This window comes from Rhinolophus sinicus, chromosome 17 (genome assembly GCF_057876585.1).
Source record: "Rhinolophus sinicus isolate RSI-liver-muscle chromosome 17, RSI-T2T, whole genome shotgun sequence".
In the NCBI taxonomy this organism is placed as follows: domain Eukaryota; kingdom Metazoa; phylum Chordata; class Mammalia; order Chiroptera; family Rhinolophidae; genus Rhinolophus; species Rhinolophus sinicus.
In genome coordinates this window covers 100,087,964-100,106,638 of record NC_142517.1, presented here as the reverse complement: position 1 = coordinate 100,106,638, position 18,675 = coordinate 100,087,964, and the positions used below count along the sequence as shown (strand labels likewise).

Here is an 18,675-nt window from a genome sequence, read left to right as displayed (position 1 = left end):
TGATTCATGTTAGAAAATAGTGTTTTAAACATGGATGGACCTAGAGGGTATTATGCTGAGTGGAATAAGTCAGACAGAAAGACAAATGGTTTCACTTATATGTGGAATCTAAAGAACAAAATACACAAAAGTGAAACAAACTCATAGACACAGAGAACATTTTGATGGCTGCCAGCTTGAAAGGGGGTTGAGGTGGTGTGTGAAAAAGGGGAAGGGATTCAGAAATACGAATTGGTTGTTATACAGTAGTCATGGGGATGTAGGGGATAGCAAAAGGAATATAGTCGGTGATATTGTAATAACTATGTATGATGTCAGATGGGTACTAGGTCTATTGGGGTGATCACCTCGTAAGGTATATAAATATCTAATCACTATGTGGTACACGTGAAACTAATATAATATTGTATGTCAACTGTAATTGAAAAATAAAACAATTATTAAATAAATAAACAAAATCAACTGATTAGCAAAAAAAAAAAAGAATGTTTTATTCCAAAGTGTCAACATTCACAATACATTGGAAATTACATTCTTCACAATTGCTTAAACTTAGGAATCACTATAAATGTCAACTGAAAAATGTGCAAGGGAGAACATGCATTAAAAATAACTTTTAAAAAATTTTAAAGGTATGAGAAGGGGATAGTTTGAAGGTCACTGGTCTAGATGGATTGCTTTGTTTCCTTTTGGAGGGAGGGCCAAGGGCCATTCATTAGAATGTAATTTATTTTAAACCTTGTCTTTGTAGTTTAATGGAACAGAAATTGATCCGTATTTTCATCTGTTTTAGGATGGATAAATAATAAATGTTGCAAAAATTTATATGCGTGCCTATGGAAATTAGGTGGGAGTGTTTTGTATAACACGTTTGATCTATTCTCTGTAAGTAAAGGAGAAACAAAATGTTGATATGGTACAAAGTTACTTTTACTACTTCTAATAATATAGCTTATTTTATAGTAATAATTAAGTCATTCCGTTCAGTCATCAGCTTTTAGTTTCTGTTGATTATTTAATCTAATTATGTAACCTAACTCTAAAATCCATTTCTATCTTCAGGAGAAAGGTGAGTCCATTCCCTAGTTTGGTTAGGCCTTGTGAATGCGAGGCTAGGGTCTCCACAAGCTTGGCTGGGCTCTGTAATAATCACAGTTGTTTCCATCACTGAGCACAGCTTACTGAAGGCCGGGCACTGTACATATATTCTCTCTACTGGTCACTACCACCATGCAAAGTTGATGTTCTCTTTTTCAGCTTTTATCAGTTTACAACTGAAAGAACTGAGGCTCCCGGAGGTTCAATAACTGGCCGAAGGACACACAGCTAGTTGGTGGAGAGCTGGGACTTGCCCAAGGACTGTCTGGTGGTTTCCACTTCATGCCGGCCCTGGGTCAAGAGCCACAGGCGAGAAATGAGGGAAGAGCCCTGGATGCAGGGTCCTCAGACCTGGGCTCGTTTCCTGCTCCCTGGTTAGCTGTGAGGCCTAAGAATGCACTTACTGTCTTTCAGTTTTAGTGTCAGGAATTTGTAGGGTTATGTAAGACATCAACTGTAAGCAATGTAAGAGTACGAAGGAGAATTATTTTACTCTGTCTCCTCTTATTCTAGAATTAATGAAAAGCTATCATACCACTTTTTGGTCTCAGAAGTGTTCGTAAAAGATCATTTGATTTCTGTGGCATTGGGAATTAAGTTGTGTTTTTCCATCTGCTGAATGCCACAGTAAATGGATTATCAAAGCTTAGAAGTGTACGGAAGTGCACAGTATCTCCACCTAATTTTGGCACTGGGGAAAGAAGTCAGGTAGTGTGGGTGCCGGACAATGGAGCACATCTTTTTAGCTAGTGAAATATTACCTGTGTGAATTCCTGATCATCCGGAATTGAAAGAACTTGGGTAGAAGACGTCTAAGGGGTTCATGTTAAACTCTGAATCTGGTCTCTATCTCTGGAGAATTATGTATGTAAGCGTAGAGTTCAAAAACAAGAACACAGTTGGTATTAAAGGAACATTTGGGATCAGAAGAAAAGACATTTGTAAGTTCCAACCTTCATGGCCCAATTCCCTAGTCTACTTTTAAGGATTCAGTGAAAGCCTCTGCTGACTCACAGAATTGTTGCTTCTCCCCAGAAACTGCTTCAAAAGTCCTTTCTATCTTTACTTGTCTGCTTCTGGCTAGTCTTTTAAAAAACAACAATTTAGGATATTAAAAATATATGAAGAAGAATTAATAAAGGCCGGTAAACTTACCACCTTGCTTAAGAAATCAGCAAAGCCCCCTGCTTCCTGCTCCCCATCACATGCACCTCCAGGGGGAAGTACCAGCCTGGAATTGGACCTCATTCCCATACCTTTCTTTATACTTTTCCTGCATAGGTATGTCTAACGAAATGATGCACAGGATTGTGTTGCATGTTTTAAAACTATATAAATAGAATAATACTAAACGTACTTCTCTGCTCTCTTGATTTTTTCATTGAAAGTGAAAATGGTTTTGGGGGTTGTTCAGATTGATTTAGGTAGTATGGAATTCCACTGTTTGCATACCATGTCTCAGTTCAGACTGTTACAACAAAGTACCACAGGCTGGGTGGCTTATCAATGACACAACTTTATTTCTCACAGTTCTGGAGGCTGGGAATCTGAGTCAGGCAGCCAGCAGGGTCGGGTTCCGGCAAGAAGCCTCTCCCAGGTTTCAGACTGCTGGCTTCTCCTTGTGTCCTCACGTGGAGGAAAGAGTGAGCTAGCTCTCTGCTCTCTTCTTATGAGGGCACTAATTCCATTCTTAAGGGCATCTTTATGACCTACTTACCTCCCAAAGGCCTCACCTCCAAATCCTACCATGTTGGGATTAGGTTTCAACGTATGAGTTTTGGAGGGACGCAAACATTTGGTGCATAGCACACCCCAATTTACCGACTCTTCTGCTGAAGGCCATTTTGTTGTTTTGCTATTACATCAGTGCTGCAGTGAACAAGCTTGGTTTTGTCTGTGTACATGTGGGATTCTCTAGAATTTATCTGTGTAGGAATGGAACTTTCGTGTGTTGGGTGAGCACATCCTCAGTTTTACTAAATAAGGCGAATGGCTCTCCAAAGATGGTACCAATTTATAATTTCTGCAAAGCTACGTCAGCATTCCCATTGCTTTCCATCCTTGCTCCCAGCTCTCATTATTGAGTAGGACAAAACAAAAAATACAAGGTGATGAGCAGTCACCTCTGCAGGCTTTTGAAATTGGCACCTCTTGAAGAAAAGGCAAGCATCTGTGGAATAGAACCCAAGCTCCCTACCATGGCACGTACAGTCCTGCTTTCAGTGGCTTCCTGCCTCCTGGCCAGCTTCACCTGGCACCACACGCCCTGTCCTCACAGTGGCCTTCCTTCTATCACTGGAACGTGCAGGCACCCATTCCCACCTCAGCACTCGATGTTCTCTCTGCCCGGACTCCCCTTTTCTCAGCTCGTTGTATGATTGCTTTCTTTTCAACCTTTACATACCAGCCCCTCCACGAGGCCTTCTCTGACCACATAATATAAAGTAGTGCCCCCACTTACCTGCCTACTTACCCCATGACACTCATTCACATTACTCTGGCTTTTTATTGCATTGATCACAATCTGAAATGATGGACTTTGCTGTCTCTCGCTGGAAGGTAGACTCCCTGAGAGCCATGTACAACGTCTTGCATGTGTGACATCTTTAATGAATGAAGGAATGTGCACATGGATGCCTTCTCTACTCGGCAAGCTTGTTACCCTTTCCTGTACTTCTATTCACCGTCCCAGCATGTTGCTGACCACTGGTGTATAGATTAGGCAGATAGGTTCCCAAATAGATACTCTGTCCAATGCTCTATTTCCTTCTGAGCTGTCCCAAGATCTCATACATTGACTCTATCCACACTTGAACCTTCTTCTTTGGACTGAAGCCAGGTCATACCCCTCTATCCTCCATCCTGGAATGATACACACACACATATGTATTTCCTCTAAAAACGATGATCATTTTATCAGTCCAACAATGTATAAATAAAACCTGAAATATGTATAAGCAAAATAAAAATAAAAGTCATATTTCTGAAATCAGGAATAAGAGGAAACAAGGATTCTTTGGTACTACTTTAAGTTTTACGTACAGCAATAATTTCATTAATATTTACATCTGGAAAACCTTACACTTTTAAAGTGTTTTCTTCTTCCCTAATCCACTTTTGGTACATATAGGTGCTCAAAATAAGATATTATTGTTATTTTTAACAAGTCAAACCCTTAAATAAATATAACTGCCTTGAAATATGACCTTAATAGATAGATAGTAAATAGATATAAGCATTTTTCACTAGGAAACATTTTCTTTTTAATACATTTTAAGAGACACAACATATATTTATTACATGTAATAAATTATCATTGTTTTAAAAGTAAAGCTCATTCTACATAACCTTCTGGTTAATGCAACATGGTGTAAGATGCCGTCTCCTTATCCTGCCCAGGTCCAATTAATCAGGCCTCATTCAGTACCTACTGTGTGCTAAGCACTCCAAAAATCATTTTTACTGATGTACAAAAACAGATTCAGTGAAGGCCTTGCTGTGATTGTTACTTGTTGTACTGTTATGTGCTACTCTTCAGAGATATGCTGATACATACTAGCTCAATTAATTTAATATTTCTATCTCACTTGATAGAAATGAAAAGATTCTCTCATCAATGAAAAGGAGGAGGCAAAAGGCAAAAGTGAAAAAGAGAGATTTAGCATTGATCAAGATGTAAGTCTAGCAACCTTATTTTCACAAAGACAGCGGTGGAGATTAGCAAGAGTAAAAATGACAAAATAATAAAACTGAATCTTTAGTGTTAACGCAGTTCCTGTAAAGCAGGCTGGCTGACGGCAACATAAAAGGTGGTGAATGGGTTAATACCAGGACTGAGGAGCCGTCTCCCGGTAGCTCAGCTACTTCCTTATTAGTCCTACTTCCTAATCGGTGCCCCAAGCTCCCACTTACTCCTTTCCCTTCCATTCCCTGCTTGCACTTCCTCAGTTGGCTCTTAGGAGGAAAACAATATGATTTAATTCTTCACACCAAGTGGTGAATGGTAGATGGGCTCAATCCCTCTTGTGCATTAGCACCGAACTGGGAATTCACTATAAGGAAAGGCCCTCTCAGACTGCATTTCACCCTCTCCCAAAGAACAGTTGGGCGGAAAAGGGGTACAAACTTCCAGTTACAAAATAAGTCACGGGGATGTAATGTACAGCATAGGGAAGAGAGTCAATAATATAATAACCATGTATGGTGACAAATGGTTGCCAGACTTATTGTGGTGATCACTTTGTAAGGCATGTTAACATTGAATCACTGTGTTGTACACCTGAAACTAATATAATGTGTATCAACTATAATTAAAAATATATTTAAAAATAGTGGTGAATGACAGCTTTAGGCTATATGTGGCCATTCCATTTCAAAAAAACGATTACAAAATTACCAAAAAAAAGAAAAAGAAAAAGAACAGGGAACCAAGAAGTCTGGGCAAGCCCAAGAGACACAGTGTCCGGGTGCTCCAGCGACCTCTTTAGGGTTGTCCACCTCAACTCTGCTTTCTGCTCTAAAGCGATTTTATCACTGAGCAGGAGAAACTGCTGGGCTGTCCTTGCAGATTGAGCAACATCCATCCCCTCTCCCCTTGGAAGGGAAAAGAAAAAATGTCCCACTGTCTTTTGCCAGTCCGTTCCAGTTACGATTCCCCATGCGAGATGCCTGCCTGAATTTTGCGAGGTGGGAGAGAAGCTGCAGCCATCATCCATCTTTGGCAGGAGGGGGGTGGATATTCAGCTAGATGGCAGTTCCTTGTTATTCCCTCACTCTGATGTGAGCTGCAGCTCTTCCCGCAGAGCAGAGCGCAGAGCTCAGGCCACTTTCTCACTTTGGTGCTCGTGGCTTCCTGGCTTCCTGAGATTCCTTCACTTCCAGATTTCCTGAAAGCCAGCAGGGTTTTCCTTGGCTTTCACTTCCCCAGTCTTTTGCATGGTTTTGGAAGCGTCTAATCCCTCCCTGCAGTTTTCCTCAGGACTCTAAGTGATCGGGATACTTTTGATGATTTACTTATTCTCTGCTGTCCTGAAAGTGAGTTGTTCAGTTTTCTGAGCCAGAATGTAAACCTATGATGACTCAAGATGTGTTCTAAATTTATAAAAAAGCCTATGTCTTGGTCTTTCCTAGTCATTTTATACAGTTTTCTTCAACTCTCCCACACCCCCCTTAAAAAAATCAACAAAACAAACGAAAGCACCATCATTCTTAAATTTTTTCATTTATTATAGCTGCTATTGTTGTTATTGTATCTTGCTTTATACCGGAATTGTTACAAAGGGCAATTAGTTTTAGAGCAAGTGAAGAAAGGTAGGAAGGTTGCTTAAATTTTTCCCAAACCTGGCTGGAGGGAAAACTCACACATCCTTCAAGTTTATGAAACAGGCGTCGAATCTTTATTAAACTGGCCAGCAGAAGAAGGTCGTCCCCATTCACGTATCGGAGAACTGGAATCTCCTCAGGGTTTGCTAGCTTTTCAGCAAAGAAAGAGAAGGGAAGCTCAGGGTGCCGTAGTGGAAATGGTGCCTGTGGAACCAAGGAGGTGGAGGAGGCGGCACTAATTTGTAGCTGGATTCCCTCTTGAGTCTAATTATCTATGAACTGCGGGGGTGTTATTCGAATCTGAACAAGGAATGAGCTGAAATGCTGCAGAGACTTGAGAGAGGAGAGCAGGCCAGAGCAAACAGAAGTTGGACACGTCCAAATGCTTACAATGTATTCAAGTAATTGAACTAGCATATCCTGAGCAGAACACAAAGATGCCTTCCTAGGAAGTGCCCAATCGGGGGGAGCGTGGTAGGTACTGGCCTGAGGCTGGGAGGGCACTGAGGGGAGAGCCTTTGTCAGAGAAGGTAGCACCTGAGCTGATATTTTCAAGAAGCACCTGGGCAACTAAAACTTCTTCAGGCTAATGCCTAAGGAGTTCCAGTTTGCGGCTTCAGGACCAGCCTGGGAGTGGTGTGTAGCCTTAGTGGGACAGGCTAAATAACAGCTGAACTGCCTCCTGTCGGCACAGTGACTACTTACCTGCAACAGACAAGAGAACTCACAGGATCTGTCTGCCTTTTCATCCCCCCATCGGGAGAAAGGAAGGAAGGTAGGATCAGGAGGGAAGGAAGTAAGGAAGGGAGGGAGGGGTATGAAATGGATGAAGAATGAACAGATTAGCATTTATCCTCCTGCAGCCAGAATCATCTCTTAAAACCCACATCTGGTCCTGCTGCTCCTCTGCACAAAAGCCTTCCTGACCACGGCACTGTGCACCTGAAGCTGAATAATAATGAATGTCAACTACAATTTTATATATATATGATCACAGGATGTGGAGTACAGCATAGTGAACAGAGTAATGACATTGTAACAGCTGTATACGATGTCAGAGGGGTAGTAGGTTGGGGGAGGGGGTTGTGAGGGGTATAAATGTCTAACTAGTACATTGTTTTGTACACCTGAAACTAATTAAAAAAAAAAAAAAGCGGATGGGACCATATCCAGAGTGATAAATGACCAAATGAAACCACTAACCCAAAACATACACATCCTGAGCTCAAAGTCAACAGAAATACAATGCGCAGGAAAGACCCTGAGATAAACACTGGGATAATGTTTGGGAGGCCGCCCCTCCCTCCCCTCTGTGTGGAGCCCTGATTGGGGCTAAAAGCCCGGAGCTGCGGCTAGCCAGTATTACCACTTCTCTGCAGTTACCAGAAGCAAACGTCCCTAAGCAGAACATGCAGGAAAACAGGGATTCTCATACACAAAAATGAACACACAACCAAGAAGCACTGAACAGCTGAGGAAATCTGAGGTCATGAAACAGAGGCATCAGATTCACCCATCAGAGACACTATACTTGGACTCAAGAAAATAGAATTAGTAGCCAGAGGAAGACTTTAGAATAGACATAGTTAATATTTTCTGAGAGAGTTGAAAGTATTGTTGTCAAGGAAAACAAAAAAACTACAGGAATTGGAAGTTTATTCTACACACATGTTAAAAAAAAAAAGATAGTTAACAATTTTACAGTAACCATTGTAATATTATGTAATAATTAAAAATAAAATAGACAAATATGTTTGGAAATACGATATGGAAAAACCTTTAATACCTGTTAAGTGGAAAACAAAAACAAATAGAATCCCCCAACAATATAATCAGTATGGTATAATCCAATTTTTATTTTAAGAAGATATATGTGAATAATTTTAAATACATAGAAAAGAGAAATACACACCAAATTTTGGGTGGTGGTTACCTTTGGGAAGGGTGTTAGAACAGAAAAAAGGATAAAGGGAGAATCTCATTTTTTACTTTCTGTATGTCTATGTTATTTGAATCTTCAAATATGAGAATGTGTTCACACGTCCCTTTTGTATTTTTAAAACATCTAAAGAAAGGAGGATCATGAAAAAAGTAAAAACTTTTATCATCAAGTTCTTTCTTTTGCATGAGAATGTCTCTTTTTTCTGATTGGAATCCATTTCTGAAGGGGGGGGTGCATTTTTTACATTTTTGGTAAGAATGCACTTGCCATGAATGTAATGTACCAAAAGGAGGCGGTGCCGTACATTTCTCACCAAGAAAGCTTGTGTGGAGCCCCGTCAGCTGACTGTGGCAGCGAGACTGACAGACACAGCCGGAACAGTGAGGAGCGCATTGCAGGCCTCCCGGAGGAGGACGTGCCTGATCCTCAGTGGGCCAAGGGCTAGGGGGTCTGGGAAGTTTCTCCAAGGAGATGGGGCTTCTGCTTCGTCTTGAACATGGTGAGAACCCAGGTCTCCTGACGTAGCGCAGGGCTTTCTACTACAGCACAAAAAAGCACACATAATACGAAATCCTAAAACCAAACTCCCAAAGCAGCCCTACGCAGCCACAGAGCAAACATTCAGTAAGTGTTGCTTGGATCCAAGTCCAAACCAAAAGGAATTGCTGAGAAAGAAGAAACAATGAATGAGGCTGCCCCCACTCCATGTGAAACTTTCACCATGTGTCTTTTCATTGAATTCTAAAATTCTTAGTGGACAGTAGATTACACACAAGTATAATTTATCAGTAATAACACTAATAAAAGTTATTTTACTCTTATTATTCTAAATGCTTTAACTGTTTTTAAAAACATGCTTACCTTCACTTTGGTTCCAACACTGATTTTTGCCTGTTGGCCCATTGCTAGAAAAGTGATTGAAATCTTGTCTTGTTCTAAGATACGAACTCCAACATAATGGTTCAAAGCCAGAAAGACAGGCTTAAATGAAACAAAGGGTGAGGAAGAGCCAGAACTGGACCAATTCCAAGCCCTTACTCTGTTGCCAGCTGGATCTGAATATTGACCTCCCAAGATATTGATGTATACCCTGGGTAGAAAGGAAATAAAAAATCATACACAGTAGCACAGTAATTCCACCCTGAAATGAGCCCTGTCATTTGCTAACCAGAGAGTAGCAGTTTATGGTAGCCAATAGCATAAAATGATGGAAAACCTCCGGTAATCCTAGGAGTCATAAGACTGTGACTGAATTCTATATTAATTTGAAGGACTGGGCCCAACTCAAGACCTACTGATGAACCAAAATGGGTCTAAAGGATGGAACCAGGATGGTAAAGCAATTTGGAGAATTTTGTGCTGGGAGGGATGAAAATGGAATAGGGAAGGTTTAGTCTGGACCAGAAGACATACAGGAGAGCAATCTATGTGCAAGGGAAGAAGGCCAGTACTCAGATTTTCCTCGACGAAAATGAAGACCGGGGGATGTAAATTCTGGGCAAGGCCAAATTGGCCACAGTGCAAGAGAGGGGTTTTCTAACGGTATCCAGCAACTGGGCGCCAGGAGACTTTCTAGGAGACCTCCCTCCCATCAGGCTGGGTGTGAGCAGGAGGCAGCGGTCTCTGTGGAGGAGAAGAGCTCTGGACCAGAGCAGAAGGTGGAGCTCACACTGTTCCGGCTCCCCAGTCTCAGCGTCGCCAACGCCGCAGTTTACTGTACACATACAATTTAGCGCTGCACAGTCTGCAGTCTGGTGGTGCTAATGACTTCCATTCTACTCGGTGATCTCCCTCTCCTACTCTCACCTTCTTCCAGCTTGGATCACCATTCCTTTCTTGAGCAGACAGAATTGTTCGAGTTCTGGGTACTTAGAAAGTTGGCTTAATTGGATAATGAATTATGTTTTAAAAACCAGATGAATTGGCCACGAGGACTCCCTAAGTAAAATGACTAATCTTATCCCCCCCAGTATTGATTAGTGGCAGTAACCTAATAGCAAAAGTACAAGTGAGAAATTGAGGTTATATTATATCTGGGAAGGATGATGCCAAATTATCTAGATAAATTATTTAATCAACATTCTTTGAGTCTATACCATGTACAGATACATGCTATGTAGTGGCAAAGGTCCGGGGTGTGTCTTTAAGGAGCATGAGTCTAGCAGGGGAGACAGGCTTGCTTCACAAGAGGCAGCTAGAAGCGGCTAGGAGGGTACCAGGGAGTCCCGTCAGAGGGCCCAGGAGAGCTGGTGGGTGACAGGGCTGCACTGGCAACAATAAAGTCCTAGGAGCTAATGACTATCTGGTGACAATAACATCGTGCCCCCACCCAGTGTAATACAGAGCTGCTGTTGAACCCTGAAGGATAAGTAGAAATTCTCCAATATACAGGGGGGTAGTGCGTTGACTACTGATTTGGACTAAGAACACAAATAGCTCTCTGCGTCCTAACTTTCTCAAGTCCTGGCAGTGTCCCAACTTTGTCAATTATTGGCAGAGTTTCTCAAGATGAGATGGTTATACTTTTAAAGAATTTAAAGGGAGGGAATATCTCTATCTGAAAAGCTCAAGGAGTTTAAATTGTTTTTGCAGTTCGAACCTGAATTTCACTTTCTCAGGCCAAATGAAATAATATGAAGTCACAGAGTATATCAGTTAGTAGATCAAAATGGGATCAGGATTTTAATTTTTCTGGAGATTTTGTTTGTATGTTATTGTTGTTGGGTGTGGCTGCGGGAAGCTTACTAGTTATAAATACATCTCAAACAATACCGCTGTGGGGTACCTGTGCACTGTAAATTATTTCCATGGATGAGGCAGTGTAACATTATGAGGGCACAGGCTGTACAGAGACTGCCTGGGTTCATGTCCCAAATCCCTATGGTGACCATATAATTTACTTAGACGCTTTTTCCTAATATTGAAATTGTATGCTTCGTATTCTCTTGCTGTTTATAGAAAGAATATGATGAGCTTTGTTTTACATAGTTGCCTAGGAGTTTTCCACTGAGAAGCATATGGAAAAGCATACATACATCAAATATTTCTCTGAGTTGAACATTATTATCTAAAGACCACTAGCTTAAATAAATTTTCTTAAAGCCATTTTTATCATTAAAAAGGAAAAAGAAAACTTCCAGTTATAAGATGAGTAAGTTCTGCATAATACTGTATTATACAAGGTCAGACAGTTAAGTTCGCGAACTTGTTGCAACACTATTGCTAACCTTTTTTGAAATCAGAGGGATTGTTCATTATGAATTTGTACCAACTGGACAAACAGTTAACCAAGTTTACTATTGGAAGTGCTGAAAAGCCTGTGTGAAAAAATTATATGATGTGAACTTTTTGCCAACAATTCGTGGCTCTTGCATCACGACAATGCACCAGCTCACACGGCACTGTCTGTGAGGGCGTTTTTAGCCAGTAAACAAATAATTGTATTGGAACACCCTCCCTACTCACCTGATCTGTCCCCCAATGACTTCTTTCTTTACCTGAATATAAAGAAAATATTGAAAGGAAGCCATTTTGATGGCATTCAGGACATCAGAGGTAATACGACGAAAGCTCCGATGGCCATCCCAGGAAGAGTCCCAAAATTGTTTTGAAGGGTGGACTAGGCACTGGCATCAGTGCATAACTTCCCAAGGGGAGTACTTCGAAGGGGACCGTAGTGATATTCAGCAATGAGGTATGTAGCACTTTTGTAGGATGAATTCGCAAACTTAATTGTTGGATCTTGTATACTTAAAAGTTGCTAACAGAGTATATCTTAAATGTTCTCAACAAGAAAAAAGAAATGGTAATTATGTGGCATGATACAGGTGTTAGCTAATGCTACAGTGGTAATCATTTGCAATTTATAAGTGCATCAAATCAACACAGTTGTACACTTTTAACTTATACAATGTTATGTCAATCAAGTTAGAAAAAAATAAAAGGAAAAATAAAATTTCACAAACCCAAAAAACACAATGACAGCAGGAGGAACCTAGGAGCCTACCAGACATTTCCATTTGGATGGTAGCAGGAACTTCTGCCAGAAGAATCCAGCACCGCCAGGATTGCGGGGTTACTGGGCATGTCTTCTTGGACTATACACATGAAGCCATTTATCTTGTTGGGCACTCGGATGATGGCGAGGTTTCCAGATGGGTAGCTGAGATCAGATAAGGTCATTCGAGTGTTCTAATTAATGGTCCTTGGCTATTCTGGGAATAAATTCAATTTATGAGAGAGCCCTTTGAAACTGTAAAGCATTCTGAAAATGGGAGGTACTGTTATTACAAAAGGATTTTTTGTGGATCAAAACATATTTCTGAGACACAAGAAACCTCAACAAAACACTAGCAAATGGAATCTAACAAATATAAAAAGGATTATAAATCAGGACAAAGTGGAGTTTATCCCAGGAATGCAAGGTTTAACATCTGAAAATCAATTAATGAATATACTATGTTAATAGAATAAAGAGAAAAAACCATAAACAGAAAAAACATGATAAAGACTGTTTTTCTTTTAAGATCAGGAATTAGACAAAAATGTCCACTTTCCCCACTTCTATTCAACATTGTACTTCAGGTTCTAGTCAGGGAAATTTTATTAAAGAAGAAATGAAGGACAAGGATCCCTGTTTGCAGCTGACATGCTCTTTTACATATAAAATCCTAAGGAATTTGCAAAACAATATATTAGAACTAACAAACGAGTTCAGCAGAGTTGTAGGCTACAAGATCAATATATAAAAAATTGTATTTCTGTACACTAGCAGTGAACATTGTGAAAATGAAATTAAGAAAACAATTTCATGTCTAACAGCAAAAAGAACAAAATACACTGAAGGTAATTCACTAACTGTTAATACTCAGTCCTATCTAAGCTGAGCAGAAATCCAGAGATGAAGTAAACACAAGATTGATTCAGAATCATTTTGAAAATCATCCACAGCCTTCAAGAGACTCAAGAATCAAAGCCTGGGCATGAAGTGATAACTGAAAATAAAAGTTGGGGAAGTTATTTAAAATGCATTGATATGATTAAAATAAAACCTATAAACTCTTTCTCACAGGGTCTAGGGAACTAAAACTTCATTACACTTCCTGTATGGTGAAAGTCCTTTTTCCGGTTTATTACTGGTGTTTGACTAAACATTTAGGGAACTATGACTAAAAATGACTTTCTCCTATAAGGTGAGGCCTTCAATTCACCAAAACGAACTCTTCCTTTCATAGTTTTTTAAAAAATTATTTAAAAATTGTTTTTAACTTTCCTTGAGATATTAAATTAAATAGACTTGATGTTAAAATACCAAAAGGCCTGGCCATCCATCTGGCAGAAGTTCACATGATCAATAACTCAGAGTTCCATAAAATTAATATTGAATTTTTGTATTAAAAATAACATTCTGCTCATGGATGCGTAAACTGGTACACAGTTTTGGGGGTGGGGGCGCAGGCAAAATCTATCAAAGTTTTAAAATGTCCATAATTTCTTACCCAGAATTTTTATCCCTAGGTATTTAATTCGAGGGAATAAGTGATAAATATGCAATGAAATACGCACAAAACTGTTCGTTTAGTGGTTGTACATAATAGCACAAGATTGCAAAACCACCTTTGTTCAGGAATAGGGGATAGGTTAAATTAATATAGTACATCCTATAATGAAATACATTGTGGTTATAAAAATGGTGTTGTATCTCTATATTTATTGTACATTAAAGACTCAAACATTATTTATTGTATGTGTAAAGGTAGCAAGTTATAAAATATAAATAGTTGAAAAACGGATTAAAAAATTACATATATGCTCACTCAGAAAAAAGTAAGACAAGATGTATGAAAAGATGTTAGCTTTTCTTTGGATGGTAGGATTTGGGGGTAATATATATATTTAAAATATTTTTCTTTTTTTTTTTTTATCTGTCTTTTTGTGAAGAAATAAAGCGAATAAAAGTAATTTGTTGCAAGAAAGGATACAATATTTGTGTTGTCCCATCTGGAAATGAAGTCAGAAATTTGCTTCCATGTTTGTAGTGCTTCTCTAAAAGCTCATTCCTCACGATCTATAAACCCCAGAAAATAAAAGGACACTTAACTGTTCATCGTTTCAGATAGCATGCATTAAGTATTGTAACAACAGACATCCTTTGCTTGCTAGACAGTGATACAAACCATTTATTAATTTAAGTTTTTGGCCTTGCTTCAGCAACAGGGAACAATTCTTAGGAATCATTAAAGATTGTCCCTAACCCCTTGAGATAATTTGATAAAATCTTTCTCGCAAAAATATGACATTACATACCTGTTTGAAGGGTTTTTGTTTTACTTTATACACATATTACTAGAAAAACAAAACAGAAGATAAAAGCCAGCCCTACCACAAAGAAAATATTCTATATCCTGATTATAGTGGTGGTTGCATAACTGTCAAAACTCATAGAGCTGTATACCTAAAAATGGTGAATTTTATTCTATGTAAATTATACTACCATAAACTGACTTTAAACCCCAGTAGAAGCTGCAGCATCTGGCATCTCTTCAAGGATGACCTCGACATGCATCTGAACAAAACACTAGTGGAGTATGGGAAGTTGAAGAAAGAAATACAGGGAGATATTCCTTATTATATCTCTAGGTTTAACTCTTTTATAGGTAATACAATATAGGGAGATGAATTTGACCCCAACAATATTTTATAATAAATTATAGATTTAATTTGATTCTATTTATTCCCAATCTTAAATTATAATAAAATGGATACAAGAATTCCTAGGGCTGAACAGTGCAGCAACCTAAATTTTCATGTAAATGTTAGTTAGATACTCTAGAAGACAATACATTTTTCACTTTTAAAAATATGAAATATGAAATAAATTCATATAAGTGCTAAAATATGCAGTTTTGTTAATGAATAATTATAAAGTGAATACCCATGTTATCATTGCTTGGGTGAAGAAACAGAACAATGCTGAGACTCTAGAAGCCCACTGTATGTCTGTCCCAAAATCAATATCCTTCCTTTCTAGACATAACCACTAATCTGATTTCACAGTAATTTCATTGCACTTTTATAATTTCTAAACAATATAGTTTATTTTTTCCCATTTTGATTTTTACACAAATGGAATCATACACTATATATTTTTAATTTTTAATTTCTTTCTGTCAACATTGTTTATGAGATGCATACAGTTCAATGACTTTCATTTGTGGATAGTATTCCATTGTATGAATTTATCACTATCCATTCTATTGTTAATGGATAGTTGGGTTGTTCCCAGTTTTTGGCTGTTATAAACAATACTATGAATATTCTTATGTGCATGTATGCTGGTACCCAGTTCCTCTCAGATATTACGTCCAGAGGTGGCATTGCTGAATCCCAAGATATGCCTGTCTTCCACTTTACTAGATAATGTCAAAATTATTTCTAAGTTATACAACTTACATTCCCACTAGAGGCAAATAATAACAACTTTAGCTCTGTATCCTTTCCAACACACTGTACTATCAGACTTTATATTTTTTGCAAATATGATAGTATGTACTGATCTCTAACTGTGATTTTAATTTTCCTTTCCCAGCTTACTAATGAGGTTGAGCATCTTTTTATAAGTTTATTGACCATTTGAATTTTCTCCTTCGAGAAGTGTGCAAGTTTTCTTGGCCCATGTTCTGTTAGGTAGACTTTTTCTCCATGTCCTTTTACATTTAGGATGTAAGCCCTTTGTGTGTTATGTGTGCTGCATATATTTATCCCTTCTTGGCTTGTCTTTCACAACTTTAATTTTAATTTATCAAATCCTTTATGGACACTGCCGTTTTTCATCAGTTAGTAAATCTTCCCCTAACCTGAGGTAATAAAGCTATTCTCCCTTATAAAATAAATCTTTGTAGTTTTGTATTTCACATTTAGGTCTTTAATCTACTTGAAATTGATTTTTAAATATTCTGTGAAATAGTGGCTCCAATTTCACTAAAAAGTGTATAGATGCCTGATTGTCCCAGCACTATGTATTGAAAAGATTTTTCTTTGTCTATTATTGCGCAGTGCCACTGCTGTAATAAATAAGATGTTTATGTACGCATGAGTCTGATTCTGGACTCTTTATTCTTTGTCATGGGCTTCTTTGTTTATCCTGCCCTCACATTATACTGTCTTAATTAGTATATTTTGTAATGTATCTTAACACCTGGTAGAGCATATTCCCCTGCCTCCAAACCTTCTTCAAGAGTGTCTTGGCTATTATAGATTCTTTCTATTTCCATGTAAATTTTAGAATCAATTTGTCAAGACCTCCCTTCCCCCAAAACACACAAATATGCAATCCTGTTAGAATTTGAAATTTGGGAAGAATGTCATCTTTAAAATATTTAATGTTCCAATCCATGAACAAATTTGTTAAATAGGTTGTTTGAATATTCTATTGTATTATTGCTTCTTTTTTGGTCTACTAGCCCTCTTAGTTATTGGGAGATGTAGGCTAATGTATCCCCTTTATATATTTTTAGGCTATGTTAACATGGGAAAAATATTTTGTATTGTTATATCTTCCTGGTGGATGAAAACTTTTATCATTACGAAGGGCATCATTATGAAGTGACCCTCTTTCTCTCTAGCAATGCTCTTTAGTGTTTTTATGACATATCGTTTTTTCTTTATTTATATTTAATGTTTTTATATCCTTATATTTTAGATGTGTCTCTTATAAACAGTAGACGGTTGAATATTTTTCTTTTTAAAAAATTGTCTGACAGCCTTAGTCTTTTAACTGGAATATGTAGTCAATTTACATTTAGTTATTGACATTCCTTGATGTTTTCTATTTGTCCCCTGTTATGTGTTTTTCTCTCCCCTTATCCTTGTCGTTTTAGGAGATATTTAAAATAAATTATTCTATTTTTTGCTTTACTTCCACTGGCTGGGAATTTATACTCTTTGCTTCTGTTAGTTTTCTGGCTATTCTGGAAATTTCAGCAAGCAAACTTAATTTACCAAAGTCTAAAGTTCAGTTATGTATTTGTCCTTTTTTCAAATGAAGGATTTTAGCACACTGTAACTGCATTTAACCTTCTTCCAAAATCATGTACTATTTGTCATGCATTTTTATTCTATAACTGTTTTTTGAAACTCCATCAGCCATTATTTATTATTATTATTATTTTATCAGCTATTTTTTAGTTTTATTCATATATACCATATATCAGTTTTTTTGCTTCTTATCTTTCTTAAAACTCAGACCACCCAACTACACAAAGAATATTCTTTGGCATTTCCTTTAGTGAGGGCCTACTACTGACAAACTCTCTTTGTTTTTACAGACAATGTCTTTCAGGGGCACATTTTCTTGAAAGTTATTTTAACTGGGTATAGACTTCTATATTGATTATTATTTTCTTTCAGCACACTGAGGACATTCCACTGACTTCTGGCATCCATTGTTGCTATTGGAGTGTCATCTGATGACCTTACTGTTCTCCTTTAAATGTAAGTGAAACTGTTTCTTTATTTTCTGTTTTTAAGATTTTGCTTTTGTCTTTGGTGTTCTACAATTTCACTATGAAGTGTCTAGGATTTTTAAAAAATCGATCCTGCTTGGGATTCATTGGGCTTCTTAAATATGTTGATCAGTCTCTTTTATAAGTTCTGGAAAATTGTCATCCATTATCTCTCTTTTTTTTAAATTTAATTTCATTTCATTTTTTTAAACTTATTGAGGTGACAATTGTTAGTAAAATTACATAGATTTCAGGTGTACAATTCTGTATTACATCATCTATAAATCCCATTGTGTGTTCACCACCCAGAGTCAGTTCTCCTTCCATCACAATATATTTGTCCATTATCTCTTTAAATACTGCCTCTGTCTGATTATCTTTCTCCTCTCCTTCTGGGATTTTGAATAAATACATTTTAGATCCCTCATTTTATTTGTATATCCTACACTCTACTAAAGTATTCCTTACCTTTTTTTCATCCCCATGGTGAATTTTGATAAATTTTTAATGTCTTGTCCAGGTCATTAGTTCTCTCTTTAGTTGGATCTAACCTGCATTTAACTCTCATCGTTTAAGTTTTTAATTCCCAGTAGTTGTTTTTTATGTCTATAAGTTCATTTTTTTTCTTTTTAAACCTGTTATATCACTTCATAGTTTTCTGTTCCCTCTATATATCTCCAAGCTGATCTTTCATTTTCATGAATATAGTTAGATTACTTCAATTTCCAAAATCTTTGCAGATCTTTTATTATTGGATATTATTCCTCTGGATTTTCAATTGTGGTACTGAGTTTCCTTGTGTTCTTGATT

General features: G+C 37.8%; 1 protein-coding gene and 1 long non-coding RNA gene across 2 annotated transcripts in view; one reads left to right on the top strand and one right to left on the bottom strand.

Annotated features, from left to right (window-relative positions):
• LOC148754832 (uncharacterized) overlaps nt 1-18,675 on the top strand; it is a 41,346-nt gene that overhangs the window by 12,016 nt on the left and 10,655 nt on the right. The window contains exon 2 of the long non-coding RNA XR_016019835.1: nt 17,771-17,854. This is a non-coding gene — a long non-coding RNA (uncharacterized LOC148754832). The remainder of the gene's footprint in view (nt 1-17,770; nt 17,855-18,675) is intronic.
• Nucleotides 6,307-18,675, bottom strand: part of ERICH6 (glutamate rich 6) — a 29,207-nt gene continuing 16,838 nt past the window's right edge. The window contains exons 11-14 of the mRNA XM_019748818.3: nt 14,344-14,429; nt 12,369-12,524; nt 9,224-9,452; nt 6,307-6,570 (exon numbers count right to left, since the gene is read on the bottom strand). Of these exons, the coding sequence (XP_019604377.3) occupies nt 6,307-6,570; nt 9,224-9,452; nt 12,369-12,524; nt 14,344-14,429 (735 nt within the window). The remainder of the gene's footprint in view (nt 6,571-9,223; nt 9,453-12,368; nt 12,525-14,343; nt 14,430-18,675) is intronic.